General features: G+C 36.8%; 1 protein-coding gene across 9 annotated transcripts in view; it reads right to left on the reverse strand.

Annotated features, from left to right (window-relative positions):
• Positions 1-5,267: 5,267 nt before the first annotated feature.
• myo7aa (myosin VIIAa) overlaps positions 5,268-18,739 on the reverse strand; it is a 54,069-nt gene continuing 40,597 nt past the window's right edge. For all 9 annotated transcript variants that reach the window (XM_008426494.2, XM_017308050.1, XM_017308048.1 and 6 more), the window contains 19 exons: positions 18,260-18,487; positions 17,030-17,197; positions 16,806-16,923; positions 15,927-16,053; positions 15,675-15,844; positions 14,832-15,022; positions 14,547-14,671; positions 13,259-13,416; positions 12,080-12,233; positions 11,044-11,199; positions 10,000-10,105; positions 9,811-9,924; positions 9,549-9,636; positions 8,690-8,796; positions 8,412-8,597; positions 7,751-7,867; positions 7,335-7,418; positions 7,103-7,222; positions 5,268-6,042 (listed from right to left, as the gene is read on the reverse strand). In XM_008426494.2, coding sequence (XP_008424716.1) covers positions 5,950-6,042; positions 7,103-7,222; positions 7,335-7,418; positions 7,751-7,867; positions 8,412-8,597; positions 8,690-8,796; positions 9,549-9,636; positions 9,811-9,924; positions 10,000-10,105; positions 11,044-11,199; positions 12,080-12,233; positions 13,259-13,416; positions 14,547-14,671; positions 14,832-15,022; positions 15,675-15,844; positions 15,927-16,053; positions 16,806-16,923; positions 17,030-17,197; positions 18,260-18,487 — 2,610 coding nt within the window. In that variant the 3' untranslated portion in view covers positions 5,268-5,949. The remainder of the gene's footprint in view (positions 6,043-7,102; positions 7,223-7,334; positions 7,419-7,750; positions 7,868-8,411; positions 8,598-8,689; positions 8,797-9,548; positions 9,637-9,810; positions 9,925-9,999; positions 10,106-11,043; positions 11,200-12,079; positions 12,234-13,258; positions 13,417-14,546; positions 14,672-14,831; positions 15,023-15,674; positions 15,845-15,926; positions 16,054-16,805; positions 16,924-17,029; positions 17,198-18,259; positions 18,488-18,739) is intronic.

Raw genomic sequence — 18,739 nt, forward strand, 5'->3', positions numbered from 1 at the left:
TTAAATAAGTGTTCATCACGACATAGGAGCTTGTTTTAAATCAATCATTTCTGAATATTGATAAAACAACAACAAACCCACCAGTCCCACTGGCAGATTATTTAAATCATAACATGGGAAAAATGTGTTGCTATAAGTGAAAGTTGCTAAATTTGTCGCAAGTTGCTTATAGGCAAAAAGTTTCTAAACATAGCAACAAATTGACAAAGTTGGCAACATTGATTCCCCTATGAGTGGCTTAACTCCCTCCATTACGCCACACACTTAGCCACGCCCCTAGTGTCTCTTAGCTCCGCCCACTTTGGTGGAATTCTTTAAAAAATGATCAGGGGGCGGAGCTAAACTTTCACATGGGGGGGTCAGTTACACTTTAACAACATATTAACACTCTGATTGGTGCGTCTCTGTACACTGTACACTGCAAAAACATAAAAACTTACCAAGTATTTTTAGTCTAGTTTCTAGCGCAAATGTTTTAGTACTTGAAAAAAGACTAAACTTAGTTTTTAGGATAGTTTGTTTTAAGTCAATAATTCCTTAATATTGATTTAAAAAAAGTTACAGGTTTGCTACAAGTTAAATAATCTAACAGCAAAACTAATATTTTTTTCTCATCAATATTAAGGAATTATTTTTTTAAAATAAGCTCATATCTTATATCTTTAAAGTGTGGTAAGATATGTGCACAAACTAGATCAGAATACTTGGTAGGATTTTGTGTTTTTACAGTGTACTATTAGCTGTACACTGTTGGACTGACAGACTGAATGTAGACTGGAGATCATTTAGTTTTGTTTTTTTCAAACTGAAGTGAATGTACGTCTTTCTCCAAAGAGACTGAAAACTTGCTCTGAAATAATTTCTGATATAATCCGCTTTCTGGAAATACCTTAGAAACTGTTTTAAATCTGCAATCCAGATATAAAATATTTAGAAAAGCAGCTTCTCTTTAGTTTTAAAATGTGATTCTGTAGAAATAAATTTTGATTTCCTGTAATTTATTCAGTTTTTACCTCTGAAGGAAACTCAAACTGCGCCCAGCTGATGTGATGTCATCATGTTTTTATCATTATTTGCGTTAAAACATTGTAGCTGATCTTTAGGCGTTTAAGCTACAGTTGTGACTGCACAGCTCTATTTATTCTATTGAATATGATGTTTCCACCGTACGACCGTTCATTTTTAGCGAGCGAGTCTGGTGACAATGCAGCGCCGCCGCGTTGGTTTTCCTCTGGAGATGCTTTGCATTTTGAGCTTTGCATGTGTTGGATTTATCCAGCTCTTCTTGTTTTATAGATCCAGATGCTACTTTTATATCGGTTGAAGCTCACGCTGATTATTTGTTCGTTGTGTGTTTGGGGGGAATCCAGATGTTCACGTGTGATTTTTTTCAGTTTGAGACGAGTTTTGAAGCCATCCTCTGAATTTTAAGATTAATTTAATCTTAATAATGAAAAATGTGACGGATATTTTGGGAATATTTGGACAAAACAATTTGGTTGAACAACTTTAACCCCTTCAGACATAACGTCCACAGGAATGGACATGATTTATTTCTGGGTTTAAGCCAATAAAAAATCAGGGATTTATTATTTGAATGATTGTTACTGATTGGTTTCTTATTGACTAATGATATTGGTCGTTGGCATCAGAAAAAAACAAACGATCTGAAACTAGAGATGGAAAAAATCTAAATTTTTACATCAAAAATATAAATCTGAGTTCATGGTAGCCTAATGAAATTTTTTTTTTTTTACATTTTACTCTTGTAATTTAAAAATATTTCCTGTGATAATATATAAAGTTATTTTTGAAAATATTTCCCATCATTAAGTTGCAGGATTTTTCCCCCAAAGTTTAATGTCCATCCTGATGGAAATGAGGAGTTTAAGTTTAACGTTTAATTATTTTGTGTTGTTTAGTTTCATGACTTTCTTAAACTGCTTGTAAAAAAATTTTTTTTCTTTTTTTTAATGCTGAGGTGGAATAAAATTTAGATATTTTTCCCCTCTGTTGGTAAAATTCAGGTCTGAAGGGGTTAAAGAACTAAAACCAGTTTTAGCAGCTGTAAGGCAGATTTTAGTATTAGTCTCTACATGCATGCTGCTGATCTGCATGTATAATTACTAGAGAAACTAAAGTTGATTGTTTCTCTTTTGTTGCACATTTTTAAACTTAAAAGCCTCATTAGAGGAAACAAAGCTGCTTGTGGATGTATATTTTTCAACAGTGAAACTCAAAAACATGTTTTTATTTCCGTTTTGAGGAGGGAACAGAAGTTAAAGAGAAATGAAAGTGAAAATTTGTCTGAATTTATGAGATTAACTCCTGAAACTATAAGCAAAATGTAATTTTATTACATTCAGAGACTTTATTTCTTATAATTAAAACTTAACAGCTACACTCACTGCGGTTATTTACACGAGTAGATCCAAAGTTTTTAGCCACAAAAGAAGAAAAATATTAGGAATTGTTTTTGTTTGGGGGAAATAAGCATTCAAATGTTATATTATTATTAAAATTGCCGACATTTTGTTTATTTTCGGTTAGGAAGCAGGAAAACTTTCTCATCTTTTCTGACCCAACAGAATGAAATGTGTGTTGAACATGTTGACGTTCCTCAGATTTAAGGAGGGAAACAGAAACACTGAGGCTTTTTTTCTCATTTAATCAATTTTAAGGACATTTGATTAAATTTCTGCACTAGTGAGCTGTAGTTGATCAATGATTTTCAGTAGATACTGGTGAAAAATGATTTATCATGTAATGAAGTAAATATTGAGATCATTAAAGTATTATTATACACCCTGTGCTGTACAAAAATGCCTTTTTTATTTTCCAGATATTCTCTTATTATAAAAAGCTGCTGTAATCTGTTTGTGGAAAAAAATGTAGATTCAAGAAACTTCTTCTGTTTAACAGCTTTTATTATTTCTGCTTCAAAGATTTGCTGAATGTAAGTACATATACAGAGCTGTGAAAAAGTATTTACACCCCTCATTTAATGTCTCAGGTCATCAAACTGGTGATAATTTGAAACAAAAATAACCAAAATTCAGTTTTCAAATGATTTTCTTATGTGAAGGAGGAATAAATAGAACCTGACTGACGACATGAAGTAGGTAAAAATATCAAAATTCACTGATCAGATTCACAATTTATTGATAAGAGAGAAAATTCAACCATCTGGTAAGTTTCACTGCAAAAACACAAAATTCTTAAGTATATTTTAGTTTCAAGTGAAAATATATCACTTGAAATAAGAAAACTAATTCAGGAGTAACTTTTCTGCAAAATATAGGAGCTTATTTTAAGTTCATTCTTTAATATTTATGAAAAAGTTCTAGTTGCACTGATAGATTATTTCACTTATGGAAAATGTTTTGTTATACGTGAAATAATGTACGAGTGGAACTAAAACTTTTTCATCAATATTAGATAATTATTTACTTACAATAATCTCACATTTTGCTCAAAAGTTACTCTTGAATTAGTTTAGTCTTATTTCAAGTTTACTGATATATTTGCACTTGAAACTAAACAAAAATACTTAGTAAGAATTTGTGTTTTTGCAGTGTTTACATCTGAACGGTTCAAAAGAATAAAATAAAGATTTGGGAGTGGCCTAATCAAAGTTCTGACTGTTCAGGCATTAAAAACTGGCCATTCATGCTGTAAAAACCTTCAGTGTTGCTGATTTAAAACTACTTTCCAAAGCAGAGAAAAACAGTGATGCAACAAACTGGTTACCAATAAACATGGTGGAAAACCAGTTACTGGGTTTGGGGTGTGATTACTTTTCCATGTTGGGTCAAGTTTGTTTGAAAAACCGTTTTCCCCTCGGCGAATAAAATCATTTAAAAACTGCTTTTTGTATTTACTCAGATAATTATTTCATGATTGGGACAAAACCAGGAGGATTCTGGGGTGTAAATACTTCAGTTTATAAACAAGAGAAAAGAAATAAAATGTTTTTACCCGTCAGAATGATGCAGGAACGCAAATCCATCCGAACCAGATCCTGTAAACACAGAGATGCATTTAAATCAATTACTAATGATCACTTGGCTATAAAAAAAATTCCCATTTATTTTAAATCTGCTATTTGAAACTGGGAATATTCACTGAAAGAGAATATCGCCTGTGAATAAAAGGTTCACTTACTTCTCTGTGGGATTTGATCTCCATGTTGAGTTCCTGGAGTTTGATGCAGCTGGTTTTTATTTAAAATCCCACAAAAGTTTTATAAAATAATAATAAAAAAAAACTCCCTAGAGATTTAAAGTGATTTAAAATAATCAAAATGTTTCAAAGCTGCATCTAAAATGGACGGAAAGACGTCAGTGTCTGAACAGAAGCAAAATCTATTCTATAAAGACTAAAAATCAAAATGTTTTAAAACAAACTTTAAAAGATTTGACTCTTAACGTCTCAGATGTTTCTGCAGGTTCACAAACAAAAACTTATCAAAGAAAAACAATAAATTCCCTGGATAAATATCTGGTTATTTTAAAAGTCATTCATCTTGACAGAAAAAAAAACTTGCATTAAACCAGTAATTATGAACTAAAATAAATTATGTTCAGTTTCTGCATCCGTTTGACACTTTTGTTTTTTATTGATGATTATTTTCCAACTAAAACTCTTTCTGAAAATAACATTTTGTTAATTAAATTTAATATAATTATACTCCAATGTGTGTTACAGTGAAATGTTAATCTGCTTGTATTTTCTATCCACTGATCCTCTCAGTTAAATTCAAACACTTTTTGGGTCAGAGGAAAATAAAACATTCGGTTAAAGTTTGATGATGAGAAAAATGATAAATATAAACCTAATTTTAGCTGAAATCCTCAATGAAAGAGGATCTAGGCTGTAGTTGGAGAATAAAGGAACATACAGGGGAGGAGCTGACGAAAATAAAGCAGAGGTACAATATTCTAGAGAAATATTTGATCAGTTTCGACCTCTAACTGACCTTCAGACAGCCACACTTTAATCCTCCTGTTGGTCAAAAACAAAACATTTCCTAAATATTATTTATGAAAAGTGAAAAAAAAACCCAGAGAAACTGTTTTTTTTTTCATTTCAAGTTTATCTCAGCTGGAGCATAAAAACGTGACATTATGAACATTATTTCTTTACTCTACATGCCGTAATACAACCAGATTAGACTTTGTTAATTTCCATTTATGCATAAACAATCTAAAACAGAGTTAAGTCATTTAATATAAAATAAATTGCTCACATACAAGTATTTTCTTTCATTTTTTACTTTTAATTCTACTCGTACAATAAAACAGATGATTGTGGTTTAATATGTCGCCCCCTGGTGGCGGTAGAGTTAAAACATTAAATTAAAACCTTTAGAGGAGAGATTAATACGACGGAGAATCACGGCCAGGCAAAGAAAGTAAACTACGTCATAAAATTACATTTATTCCCCTGATATCATGACTTTATTCGTGTAATATTAAAACTTTGTCTTCATATGACTATTCTCGTAAAATGACAACTCGATTCTCATGATGACTTTATTTTTCTTGGTACGGCCTAAACACTCCGTCGCAGGTAAAATCTCACCTGTGTGTTTTATTGTTATCAGTATTTGAGGTGATTTCTGACAGCAGGTGATTGATCATCTAAAGGAAGCGGCAGCGGCGCGTTGAAGGCGTTCTGCTCTCAGAGGTAGTCATCCTCGCTGGACGGCTCGTCTTCATCATCACAGCTGTACTGGTACCAGTGACTGGGGCCTTCGCCGGGGTCGTCTCCGGGGTCGCCGCCGCTCGCCGTCGAGCTGTCCTCGGTCAGGTCGGTTCCCTCCGAATACGCAGAAGGACTGCGGCTCATCCACCACAGCTGGTGGCCGAAGCTCCGCCCCCAGCTGCAGTGCTGACCAATGGGGCGCAGCAGGCGGATGAGCTCGGTGGCCTCCTGCCAATAAGACGTTCACTTACTGTGGCCCCGCCCAGAGCGCTGCTTGTTCATGTTGGTCAGCATCTGACTGATGTAGGAGGTCAACAGGTCGTCCATCTTGTAACCCTGGAAACGCAAAGCATCAATTTCAGTTGGTTTACGCCTGAATGAGCAGAGAGGCTCCATCGATCAGCTGATTACGCCTGATGGGCGATCAATAGACCAGATATTGGAAAACTGAAGCGTTCTCAGTGTTTCAGGTCCAGGAACGAGTAAAGAGCAACTAAAACCCAAATCAAAGTTTTTTATTACAGATAAATCATGTAAGTTGGTGCCTAAAGGTTCTTTCTTTATGTTACTGTGCAAATAGTGATATTTTTCTGTAAACTTATTTAATTCTGCAATATTTTGCCTAAACCCGTCTCAATGCTGCCCTCTTTGGGTTGAATGTGGCTACTGCAGTCAAATTCTCCTGACATTTACCACCTGCTTGGCCCCGCCCACTTTGGTAGATTTTTAAAGGGACCTTTTATGCAACATCAGTGTTTTATATTTTTATGCTTCCAATTTGGTTTCTTCTGCTTCTCAAAACAACCAAAGTGCTTAAAACAAACACGATCTGTTTTTTGGTGTCTGGAAAATTAGTCATTTCGAAAACCTTCTGGAACGTAACAAATCAGCAGGCAGTGCCCGTTACCTAGCAACCACAGCAAAGCCCAACCTGTTACCTAGCAACCTAAGCTGAGCTCCAGCATGTTTGGTCAGCTGGTTTTTTTTACCGCCGTATGTGCTGTACAATGGCTGCTGGAAAATACAAGTGTTTTGTTGTTGACTTACCATCCAGGAACCACTTGTTGCATTCATATTGGTTGTGCAGGAGGCTCTACTACTGCTTTTCAAATATGTACAGTTGTATAATTGCACATCTGTTTGGAGCAATTTTCATGTGTGAATGTTAACGTTGAGTTTGGGGCGTGATCAGCAGCAGCTAAAACGCCCTGCAGCACCTCAAAATAGAAAGAATCTCATTTTATACTAATGATTTTCAGCAGAAAATGTGAAGACTATGTTTTGTATAGACCGCAGACATATTCCAACCTCTTCAAGGAAGCATTATTGGTCACCTTTAAGTAATTTTCTGAGCTCAGTAAAAAATGACGCGTGAAGCTAATTTTCAGTCGCCTACCAGTGAAGTCTCACAGAGCAGCTTGCTTCCTCTGACCAGGTTCCCTATGGTGATGTGGAAGTAGGTGTTCCCGCTGCTCCAGTTGGAGATCTTGGTGAAGGGATGGGTGGTCAAGATGTCCTACAGAACCAAACACACAGCCTTTTTGGTTTTCCAGCTTTAGTCATGTAAAAATTCAACCTCTGGAATCATGAAGCTCCCCATCTGAACGGTAAACGATCTGAAGACGAACCTTGGCCTTTGGGTCGATCAGACTGACTCCATGCTTGTTGATGGCGATCAGCAGAATCTCTGGGAAGTTCGGCTCCGTGGTTTGCTAAAGAGGAAATGCCATCGTGTGAAAAAATATAAACTTTTTCTGTATAGATTTGTTAAAAATTTTACAACCTATGGAAATATTTATTAACAACTTTGAAATGATAGTAAACAAAACATTTTGTTGCACAAACACTTGACACCAATTTAGCCTGATTTGGGGAATGTGGGTCGGGGCTGGTTGACCTTCTGACCTTTAAACTTTTATTAGTATCTTCAAAGCAAAAGCACCACAAATGAAAATTTGATGAGCAAAAACGTAGCAGAGCTGGTCGGGTCAGAATTCAAAACAAACAGCAGATCAGAGAAATCGACAGGCTTCGCTGCGTTTACCTTGACCTCAAAGAAGGCGGAGCCAAAGGTCGGCCATTTATAGATGATCTTCAGGAACATCAGCTTAGCCTCTTCCCTCGATTTCCCAGGCTGCTTGTTGAAGTACGCGATTATAGACTGCAATTCACAATTCAGATTAAAAGTTAACATTTTATTTAACACTTACAGCTGCAATATGTAACTTTTATAAAATATATTTTTTTTATATATTTGTTGAAACTGTAATCATGTTGAGACAGTTTATGAGACAGATGATCTGCCTTCTACCAGAGCTAACTAAAACAACCAATCAGAGCAAGTAGGCGGGTCTTAGCGCTGTCGATCACAATCTCGTGTGGCGCTGCTCTGTGCTACACTGCAGTTAGCACAGAATGCTGTGAAAGCTAAGGCTAGTTAGCAATGATGACAGAACAGCTTTTCTGTAACTAAGTTGTTTCTCCGTTATTAGCACATTTAGCAACAAGTACATGAAATTGATTGACAGCGCTAAGCCCTTCCTCCTTGCTCTGATTGGTCGTTTTTGGTGCATTTCTTCAAATCGTAGCTCAAAGAGTTGGTATAGGAGATCAATCTTTATATTAAAAACTTTTAACAAATATGTAAAAAACCTTATTTTTAAAGTCACATAGTGCAGATTTAAAGGTTTTCTGAATGTTTTTACCCTCCTCCAGTCGTCCGGAGACATCTGGCGGATGAGGTCCTGGGGAACCAGCTCACGGAGCATCTTGGGAATCGAAGGAAAGTGTGATTTATTGTCATCAAACTTCACCCGAAAGATCAGCGCTGCGAGGTGGAAAACCTCCTCCCGAGAACACTTATGGTATCCACGCAAATACTTAGGAAGCTCCTGAGAGGAAGGCGACACAGAGGAGACGCCGTCATGAAACACTGCGTGATTATTATGAGAAAGTAGAAGGATCATCGTCTAAAGAGGCCGACCTGGTAATAATGGAAAATGGAATCAGCGAACGAATCCTTCCCGGGGACTGTGCTGGTCCACAGCTTCTTCATGAAGAACACCTGGTAGGTCAGAGACGGGATGATTCCTGCAGGAGTTCAAGAAGCGGCGAGTCGTCAAAGGTTCATCTAAAAACCTTCAATCTGCATCGAGTTCACAAATAAAAGCTCTCTGAAAATGTCTCCATCTCAGTTTTCAGGCATTTAGAAAACGGAAATAATTTTGATGATTCCAACTAATCAAAAAGAAGAAAAGTTTAGTTCTGATTTAACCTCAGACATTTAGAAAAATCTGCATTATTTAAACATGTTAGAACATGGATGCAAAGACGTCTCAGTCTGGCAGTAATTAGTTACATTTACTTGAGTAACTTTTACAATTCTGTTCTTTTCGGAGTATTTTTACTATTCTGTTCTTTTTACTTTACTTGAATATTTTAAATATAAAGTATTGCTACTCTTGAGTAAAATTACTGATTATAATTAATTCAGTCCCTTCACTGAATGAAAAACAAAAATTCACCAGACACAGACCTGCACTTTTTGTTCAAGTTTCATATTGAAAGAAATGGGATTTTATTTATTTATTGTTTTGTAATTTAATTATTTTCATTTTTGTCTCTACAATATCAGAATTACCTCATAACTTTGTATTTTGGTTGGTTTATTTCTAAAATGCTAACTGATTAATGTTTTGATCAGTTACTCAGTGCTTGAGTAATTTCTTTAATAGCTACTTTTTACCTATATTGAGTAAAAATATGTAAAAGTATTGTTACTTTTATAGCCGTTTTAAACATAAATAAGTATTTTCAAGCTTTCAGCGGATGCAGGAACAAACCGTCTTTAGCCGGTCGGGATTTCTTGATCCAGTCTGTTAAATGGCGAACAAAGTCGAAGAAGAAATCTCCCTCTGGAACGCTAATGACCTGCAACACGAAAGAAATGTTTATTCTTTTGATATTAGAAATATTATGTTACATTCAGACGTTAGCAATTCTCATCACTTTAGGTTGTTGAACTGTTAGTTTGCCATAATTTTCCGTTAACAACAGTTCAGTTTTGCTCCTGAAAACCTGGGAGTGGAGTTCATGACCTCTGACCTTTTCAGAGATCTTGACAAAGAGGCTGAACCCTTCGGAGGATTTGAGCAGCAGCCTGGTGGAGATGTTCTGGCAGAAATCCTTCGCCTTGGTGCTGGACTCCACCTCGAACGCCTGCAGGTTTGAGTCCAGGACGGTTAGAAAGCGTCTCGGTCGATGAGCGAAGCTTCAGGCCTTTTGGCTCCTTACCTCGTCTGTGTCGTCTGGAAAGTAAACTTTGTGAAAGATTTGGGTCGTTTTATGTTGAATGGCTTCCACTTCCACCAGATGAGGGGGATATTTTCTGGACCCGTTCCTGTGAAAAGGACCAAAAAAATCACATTATTTATTTATTTTCTGATTTTATTCGTTTATGGTTCAAAATGAACATGTCACATACTGACATAAACAAGAATTTTAAAGGAAAAAAGTTTGAGGCAAAAACCTTCTAGTGTTAGCTTTGTCAAAACATCAATCAACCATCTGCATAGATACATTTTTAAACACAAACAGGAAATGTTTATATATAAACACGAGAATAAATCAATACACTTCATTTTACCTTGATAAAATATTATATTTTATTATTTTCTTAAAAGTCCAAATTAGTTAAACACCAGAGGGCGCCTCGGAAATAAATCAGTTTTCTTTATTTATGGCTGCAACTAACAATTATTTCAGTTATCGATTATTCTGACAATTATAAGACAAAACAAATAATATTTTCCATTTAACCACTTAAGTCTTTTTTACAACATTAGAAACACATAAATATGCAAATGAATAAATCTTCTAAATACAGAATATAAACATTTTACCTGTCAGGATGCAAAAACACAGCATTACTTTAGTGCTTAATAGGAATTTTATTTTACTAGATTTGAACCAGGTGAAGCTAAAACTGTTGTTTTCTATGTATATTTTTTTTGCACAGCTTTTGCTTAGTTATTGCTCTGAATATGTTACTCTCAGCCCAGGGCCTGTTCTTGAGTTTGTAAACTCCAGTTGGCGATTACTTGATTACTAAATTAATCCACAATTATTTCAATAATTGATTAATCATGATTAATCATTTCAGTTTTAGTTTTTATTACCAATTTAAAACAATGTCCATAAAAAAAAACAAAAAAAACTTTGTAAAATAAAGATTTGTTTCAACCTTTTAAGAGTGAAAAACCTCTAGAGCTACAAACAGAATTTAGGAATTAAATGTTGTTTTGTGTAAAATAAGAGCAGCGATGCTGTTAGTTTTACCGCAGCGCTTTGTGCAGCCTCTGCATGCAGTCTCCAGAGAGCGGGTGGTGCTTCTTGGACTGGAGGAACCGCTGGATGTGCGGCAGCAGAACGTTACTGGGAGGAAACAGACCAGTGCACAACCAGAGCAGCTCCCAGCCTTTCTCCTCGCTGTACCTGCAGCAGAGAGAAACTCATTCTCAGCTCCTGTTCAGAAAAAAAGCTTGATTCTTTTTTCCAGTTCCTTTTCTAACAAGGTCAAATTCATCATAAACTACAACTCAAACCTCTAGTAAGTCTGAAACTTTCCTTGGTGGTCAGTGGTCGCCCTCTAGTGGTCCGTAAGGTACTGCATGTAGACGACGTTACTTTGTCGTGACGTCAGCTCAAAGTGCAACGCTACAGTTAGCTTAGCAAAGGACTGTGTTGAAAAGTAATAATGCATAAGTGGCTTTCTTTTTAGTGAGTCACTAAAAACAAAACCTGAAGTTACAAGTGTTAAGAAAACAAGGCCAGGATTATTTATATGATCGCCATTCACCAGCGATTTGATTCCTTTGAACAAGTCTCAGTTGGTGAGAACTGTTCTTTGTTTTTTATGACTTTGCTTACTTATAATGCTCCTGTCACACATCAACAGCTATTGTTATTCTTATTTACGTCATAATTTACGAATAAACATAACAGATAGAAAATGGTGGATAATTTTTATATTTCATGGTGCAAAAGAGGATTTTTGATTCTGCTAAAGTAATTTTCTATTTTCTTTTAATGTGATTCTAAGTTACAAATAGCTCTAAAATATTATTAATGCACAGAACACTTTGTAGAAAAGAAACTTAGTTTTTGATTTCCATGTGTCACATTTACAAAGCAGCATCTGAACAAAGAAAACAACAATAAGTGAGTTAAGAGACGAATGTTTTCATTTCCGGTCGTATAAACGAAGATGTTGTGTTATTGTGGGGAAATTTCAAGCCCAGTGGTCCGTGAGTGTTTGTTTAATGGTCCTCAGCAGTAAACGTGCTGTTTTTAGGGTTTATGTCAGTTTACACACTTGACGTGATTATCCGTGAGCTGTTTGATGATCTGACAATAGATCTCGTCTTTCAGTGGCTCGGCCTTCAAAGCTCCTTCAAAGATCTGGTCTGTCAGCTCGTTGACTGAGCGCGTCCGTTTGGACGGGTAGTCGCCCATGTACTTCATCATCGGTGAGATCAAAGGTCAAGGAGCCTGATAAACTTCCTGTTGTTAACCTGTAATGTTGGACAGAAGCTTACAAACATCCATAAGGCATAAACAGCTGTTATTGTTCTGAATACTGGATCATTTGATAAGTGATTAGGAATATTAATCTATTCTGATGATTAATCAGATTTTTTAAAAAGGCACATTCTGTGGATTTTTCATTTAACCACTTAAGCTTATTTCATACAATATTGGAAATATATTAAAAACTACAAACAAATAACTAAATTTTTTTGGGTTAAATACGAGCAGTCCTTTAGTTATGGGTTGATTACTTGTAGCAAAGAATGCAGCTAAAAAAATCTATTTTATATTATCCAATTAATAATTGAGTAGAAAATGTACTCAATAGGAGAATTTCTTCACAAACTTTGAACAAGGTGAAGGTAAAATTGCCACTTAAGGACTTTTGGGTAGAACGTATCTACAGACAAAGATTTTTTAAAATGTGAAATATGTTTATATTTTTTGCTCTGAGTGTGTTGTTCTTTAAGACAACAGCTTTTTTTGTGTCTCTATGCTCCATTTCTCAATTAATAAGTTACTGAATTAGTTGACTATTATTTCAATAATCGATTAATCACGATTAATTATTTCAACCCAAAGACAAATTAATCCTTTCTATGGTGATAAAGGAACTCCCTAACCAGATATTAAGACAGTCAAGACCCCTCAACGCCCTGTAGTATACAAAGATTTAAGTTACTTTAGGAACATATTTGTGCCTATATGTATAATTTTGACTCTTTGTGAATTAGAGAAAATCTAAAATGCATTAAAATTTGTTTTAATGTATTTATTTGTTGTAAAGAGATTCAACTTTAGCCATAATCAGCGTCTGCGAGCTTCTGACCAACACAGATTGTCAGCCTGACAAAAACATTTCTTTTACATTTCAGATAAACTCTACTAGTTAATGAAGTGGTTCTATTCAATGTAACGACCGAGCCTGTGTTTATTCGTAATATTTGCTGTGTTTAAAGGATATCTATGAAGATCATGCAGGCCTCCTGCGCCAGCTCCTCATGGCCGACAACCTTCTTCAGCAGCGGCAGCTTGAGCGGCTCTCTGGTGCAGCTCCACATCTTGTCTTTTCCTCGGTTTTTGGTCACCATCACTCTGCTCAGAGTGTGTTTGGGAGGAGGTCTGGAAATGGCAGGTCATGTTCACAATAGATTAATGGGAACATATTATGAAAAATCCACATTTTACGCATTTTTGTACTTCCACTTGGGCCTCAACTGCTTCTAAAACCAACACAAGCACCTTAAAAAACCAAGCAGGCATTTTCTGGAAGTGAGTTAATGTTTTCTGATGTCTGGAAAGTGAGCTGCTTCAAAAACCTCCAGAAGGTAATTTCACAAGTCAGCAGGCACTGCCCGTTACCTAGCAACCCCAGCAGAGTTCTGCCCCTGTTACCTAGCAACCCCAGTAGAGTTCTGACCCTGTTACCTAATACTGAAGAATACTAGGTAAATAGGTCGGGGTCACCATTTTTATTGAAGAATTGAAGGGTGGCTTTACCTTTAAATATATAATTAATAGAAAATAACAGACGGAGACATAGATTTTGCTGCTGGGCCATAGACCAGCCGGAGATTTATTACACTCCACGGATTCTCTTACAGTTTCTGCAGTTCAATACTCAAAATTCCATAGTCTCGACAAAAAATCTCCTACCAGTCTCAAAATCAACGTTTCTCTCTTTGTCTTCATTGGTGTGTATTGGAAAGTTCCAACCAATGGCGTGTAATCGTTGTTTTGCAGGCAGATCTTGGCACGCTTTACACTTAGTGTGTATTACACGACCTCTAATATACTTGGGACTCCCAAATCCTTTCGCAAAAACAACTCTATAAATGGTATTTCGGCTCCAACACTAGCAACCCCAGCAGAGGTCCGCCCGTTACCTAGCAACGCCAGCAGAGTTCTTCCCATTACCTAGCAACCCCAGCAGAGTTCTGACCCCGTTACCTAGCAAGCCCAGCAGAGTTCTGACCCCGTTACCTAGCAACCCCAGCAGAGTTCTGACCCCGTTAACTAGCAACCCCAGCAAGTTCTGACCCCGTTACTTAGCAACCCAAGCTGAGTTTCAGCAGGTTTGGTCAGCTGGTTTTACCACTGTATGCGCTGTACAATGGCTGCTGGAAAAGACAAGTGTTTTGTTATTGACTTATCATCCAGAAACCACATGCTGCATTTTAGTTGGTTGTGCACGAGGCTCTGCTAATAATTAAGATTTTACACATAAATGTTCAGGTTACACACATTTGTACCTGAAATAGTCATAGGAAAACTCCTCCAGAGTGTAGGGTTTCTGTCTGTCATCCGTCTCTGGCAGGATAATCTGAGAAACACGAACCGACTCCTGCCGCTGGTCTGGTGTCATGGTAACCAGCGCCTAATTGGGTGGTGTAAAGGGGAAAAATATTTTCTACGATTTAAAGAAAACATTTAGGAAAATATGAAACAAGCAAACCTAATTTACTGTAAACACTTAAAAAAAAGAAAAGAAAAAACATCATTAGGAGATTTCGTGTGCGATTTATTTTTTCACCTACCACTACTTCTGGTTGGGGACGAGTCATGGATGGCAGAACGTAAACAGAGTCAGCTGGGAAATCTCCTCTCTGATTGGTTCGTTCGTTAATGCCGTGCGCCCAACCGGAGTTGAGGACCTGCTCGCCGGTGTCCTGGTCCAAAATGATCAGGTCTCCCTTCCGAAAGCTGAGGAAGGTCGACTCCTCACCTGCTGCAGGAAGACAACATCAACACATCTTAAAGTGAGGGTCAGGAGATGAATACACGCGTCACATCGGCCATCTTTAAATCAACACAATTAACAAGCTGTATGAAACTCTTCAAGGAATTAAAGTAAAATTTACTGAGCAGAAACTAATTTAAACGATTTCCAATGGATAAGCATGAATTTCTAAAATAAAGGAAGTTAGAAACTTCTGTCTGGAGCTTGTAGTGTAATTTTCCAATTGTCAATATTTATATGATCACTGCAATAACAGAGAACTACAGATATTTGGGACACATCAAAAGAACGACCAGAAGCATGAATGACTTGGTGATCTATGGAACTATAAAACTACCAAAACTAATACGACAATTTTCATTAAAAACTACCTAGGTTTATTTTTTCACCTTACATCTTCATGTTTGTAGTTTTAGCCAGTATCTACGTATTCATTGTCTCATTTCCTGTGTTACACTACAGTATTTCATTACAGCAGTGTAAGAAAATAGGGTAAACATATTTCAAAACCCTGAAAACAGCCAAAATTATGTGCAGTAAAAGCACAAAGTCACAAGGCTTTCAGTTCAGACTGCAATAAGGCGTGCCGTGAAAAAGTTGGATTTGGGACAAAGCTGTGGGAGCGCAGCTCAGGACTTACCAGCATTGGAGCTGTCCTGCAGCGCAACCACGAACTTTGACCTCTGCCTCAAACCCTCCAGAAAGGTCACCACTAAGTCCCGAATGTCTTCTGCGTTGTTGGAGGTGAAGGTGAACTCTTCTCCCTTGATGGTGGCCAAAGTGAAACTCTGACCCTGCAGCTTTCCTCCCCTGTAAAAACAAAAGCAGGTCAGGTTCTGGACGTGAACGCTCAGGTCTGGGTCGGTTTGGGTCAAGGAGGAAGAGCGACGACCTGCTGCTGGAAACCGCCGAGATTTCTGGGAAAGAGAGTTCCAGCAGGACCTGCTCCTGCTCGTCAACAAAGTAAACGCCGGTCCAGTTGACGGCAACGATCAGGTCGTTTTTAGGCAGACTGGGACCTGAGAGCCAGAAACAACAAGAACAGAGGGAACTTACTGGTTTCCACTAAAGAATAAGATGGGTTTCATTATGTGGAAGAGGATCAAATTAAGCCAAATGATAAACCAAAATGAGATTAATAATTTCAATTCTGGTGTTGGTTGTGTGTCGAGTTTTTATTTATTTCTTATTTATTTTTATTGTTCAGTGTTTTATTTTGGACATTTAAAATGTCTTCCAGTTCCAGCATTCTGTACAAAATTAAAGTTTATTAATCTCTGAGAGGGAAAACTTGTAATATTATTCCATTATCATGTTAGTTGAAAATGAACAACAATTGCTTGTCCCAGTAATAACTGCTTTAATAAAATATTTATCTATATCTATGTTATCTATATTTATCTCATGATTTAGAAGATCCTCACCAGGCCGGTCGCAATTTGCAATAAAACAATTAATCGCATTATAAATTAAAACTGCAATAATTTCCAATTACTTGATTTATCGTTTTTCTCTTTCTACCAAAAATTGGTTGACAGTTTTCAGTCTGGTGTTTTGGTCTCAAACTTTTTTAACGGACAATTTTGTTTAAGGAGACTTTATAATTGGTTGTTTTGTTTGCTTATTTTGGACATTTAAAACATCTTCTAGTTTCATTTATCGCAATGACTTCTGGGACAGTTTCTTATCCACAATAACAAATTATGTTATCATGACAGGTTTTAATAAAACATAAATTTATTTAATCTCTGATGATGTAGAAGGTTCTGACCTGAGAACCTGAATGCTTCATAAAAACGGGAGAACAGCAACGGCCACTTATGGCGAGCAAAGTCCACCACTTCCTCCTTCACCTTCTGAGAGTCGAACCTCTTCTGGGTGTAAATACCCTGAGTCAGCAAAACAGAGACGTTAACAAACAGAAAATAAATCATTTGAACTTCAGGAGCTGCAGACAGGTCAGCCTCTACAACCTCTAAATACATTTTCTTGCACCTTTTTGTGTGCAGCCATGATGAAATGAGCCCACTTTTCCACCGTCTTGGACGTGCCGATCTCTCTGTCCGGGACGTAGGACGGGATGAGGCTCAGCAGGCGGTCCAAAAGAATCTCAGAACCGTAATCAACATAATACTGCTGCGAGGCCAGCTCCGCCAGGTCGTCCTGGAGACGCAACGAGACACAGAAACACAGAGGTTAGGGTGAGTTTGAAGGAACAAAACTTTGACTTGTCATCAGCAGTTGTCTGATCTGTTAACCCGTTAATAGATTATAAGATCACAGAATAGAATAATCCTTTATTAATCACAGAGCGGGAAAAATAGATATAAATATCTAAAAACATAATAAACAGGTGCATATTAATTACTCCATAAATCTGGAACAAACTTGCAGAAAAATTGCAAACAGCCAAAACATATTTAGATTTAAAAGTTTCCTTAAATCTAGACTAAAACCCACCTGTTGAGACTTTTGAAACATTATGAATGAAACATTAATCAACATTTTGATGTGTAATGATGGCACTTGATAAAATGTGATGCTTCAATTGCCGACTTTGTGTTTTTATGATATAAAACCTTTTTAAATGCATTGTTGCTCAATGTGCTGTAAATAAACCTGAATTGAATTGAAAGCATATTAATAAAGTGTCTACAGATAAAATAAAGTTAAAAAGAAACCTGGAAATATTTGAGATGTTGTTTTGTATGTTCACAGTTGCATGTGATTTATTGAAAGTATGATGGGATTTCAGTGTTTTATCAGGGTTTCTGCAGGTTTCACAAACTCAAATTTAAGACTTTTTAAGACCTTTATAAATTAAATGTAAAGCTTCTACAATGACAAAAAATGTACAAAAGAAAATTCCAACTTATAGAAGTAATAGGAGCTTGTTTCAAGTAAATAATTCTTGAATATAAATCGAAAAGTTCTAGTTTCACTGGCAGGTTATTTCACTTGTAACAAGGTAAAAAACATCTTGTTATAAGTAAAAATATCTGCCAATGGAAATAGTACTTTTTAATTTATATTCTAAAATTACTGTCTCCTACTTCTTGCTGAAAAGCTACTTATAAGTCAGTTCAGTCTTATTTCAAGTGTACCAAGATGTTTGCACTGGAAACTAGCTATAAATACTTAGTAACATTTTGTGGTTTTAAGATGTTCGGTCTTAATTTTAGATACTTTCTACATTCCCATAAAGCTTAAAATAAAGCGAGTCACCCTGTCGCAGCGGTATTCCCCAAACTTGACGCCTCGGACGATCTGCTGGTAGATGAGGTTTGTAGCGACTTGGTCTTCGGCTGGGCTGTGCCACGGCGTGAAGATCTCCTTCCTGAAGAACAGCCTCCAGGGGGCGTTCCTCTCCTGAGCGCCCTGCTCCTTGGCGTACTGCTCGCACTGCGACACGGCGTCCATCACGTGATCGTTGCCGCTGCCTAAAGACGAGACCTGCAGGAGGGGGAAACGGTTGTCAAGGCAACAGCGTTACAAAAGAGATTCACAAATGTAGCTACATGCTAATAGAGAGAGAAATGGAGAGAAAAAAGGAGAAGAGAGGGAAAAAAGATAAAGTAAATGGAGGAGAAGAACAGAGATAAGTGGTGGGTGGATGGATGGATGGATGGATGGATGGATGGATGGATGGATGGATGGATGGATGGATGGATGGATGGATGGATGGATGGATGGATGGATGGATGG

The sequence above is a fragment of the Poecilia reticulata genome, linkage group LG13 (assembly GCF_000633615.1).
Source record: "Poecilia reticulata strain Guanapo linkage group LG13, Guppy_female_1.0+MT, whole genome shotgun sequence".
In the NCBI taxonomy this organism is placed as follows: Eukaryota; Metazoa; Chordata; class Actinopteri; order Cyprinodontiformes; family Poeciliidae; genus Poecilia; species Poecilia reticulata.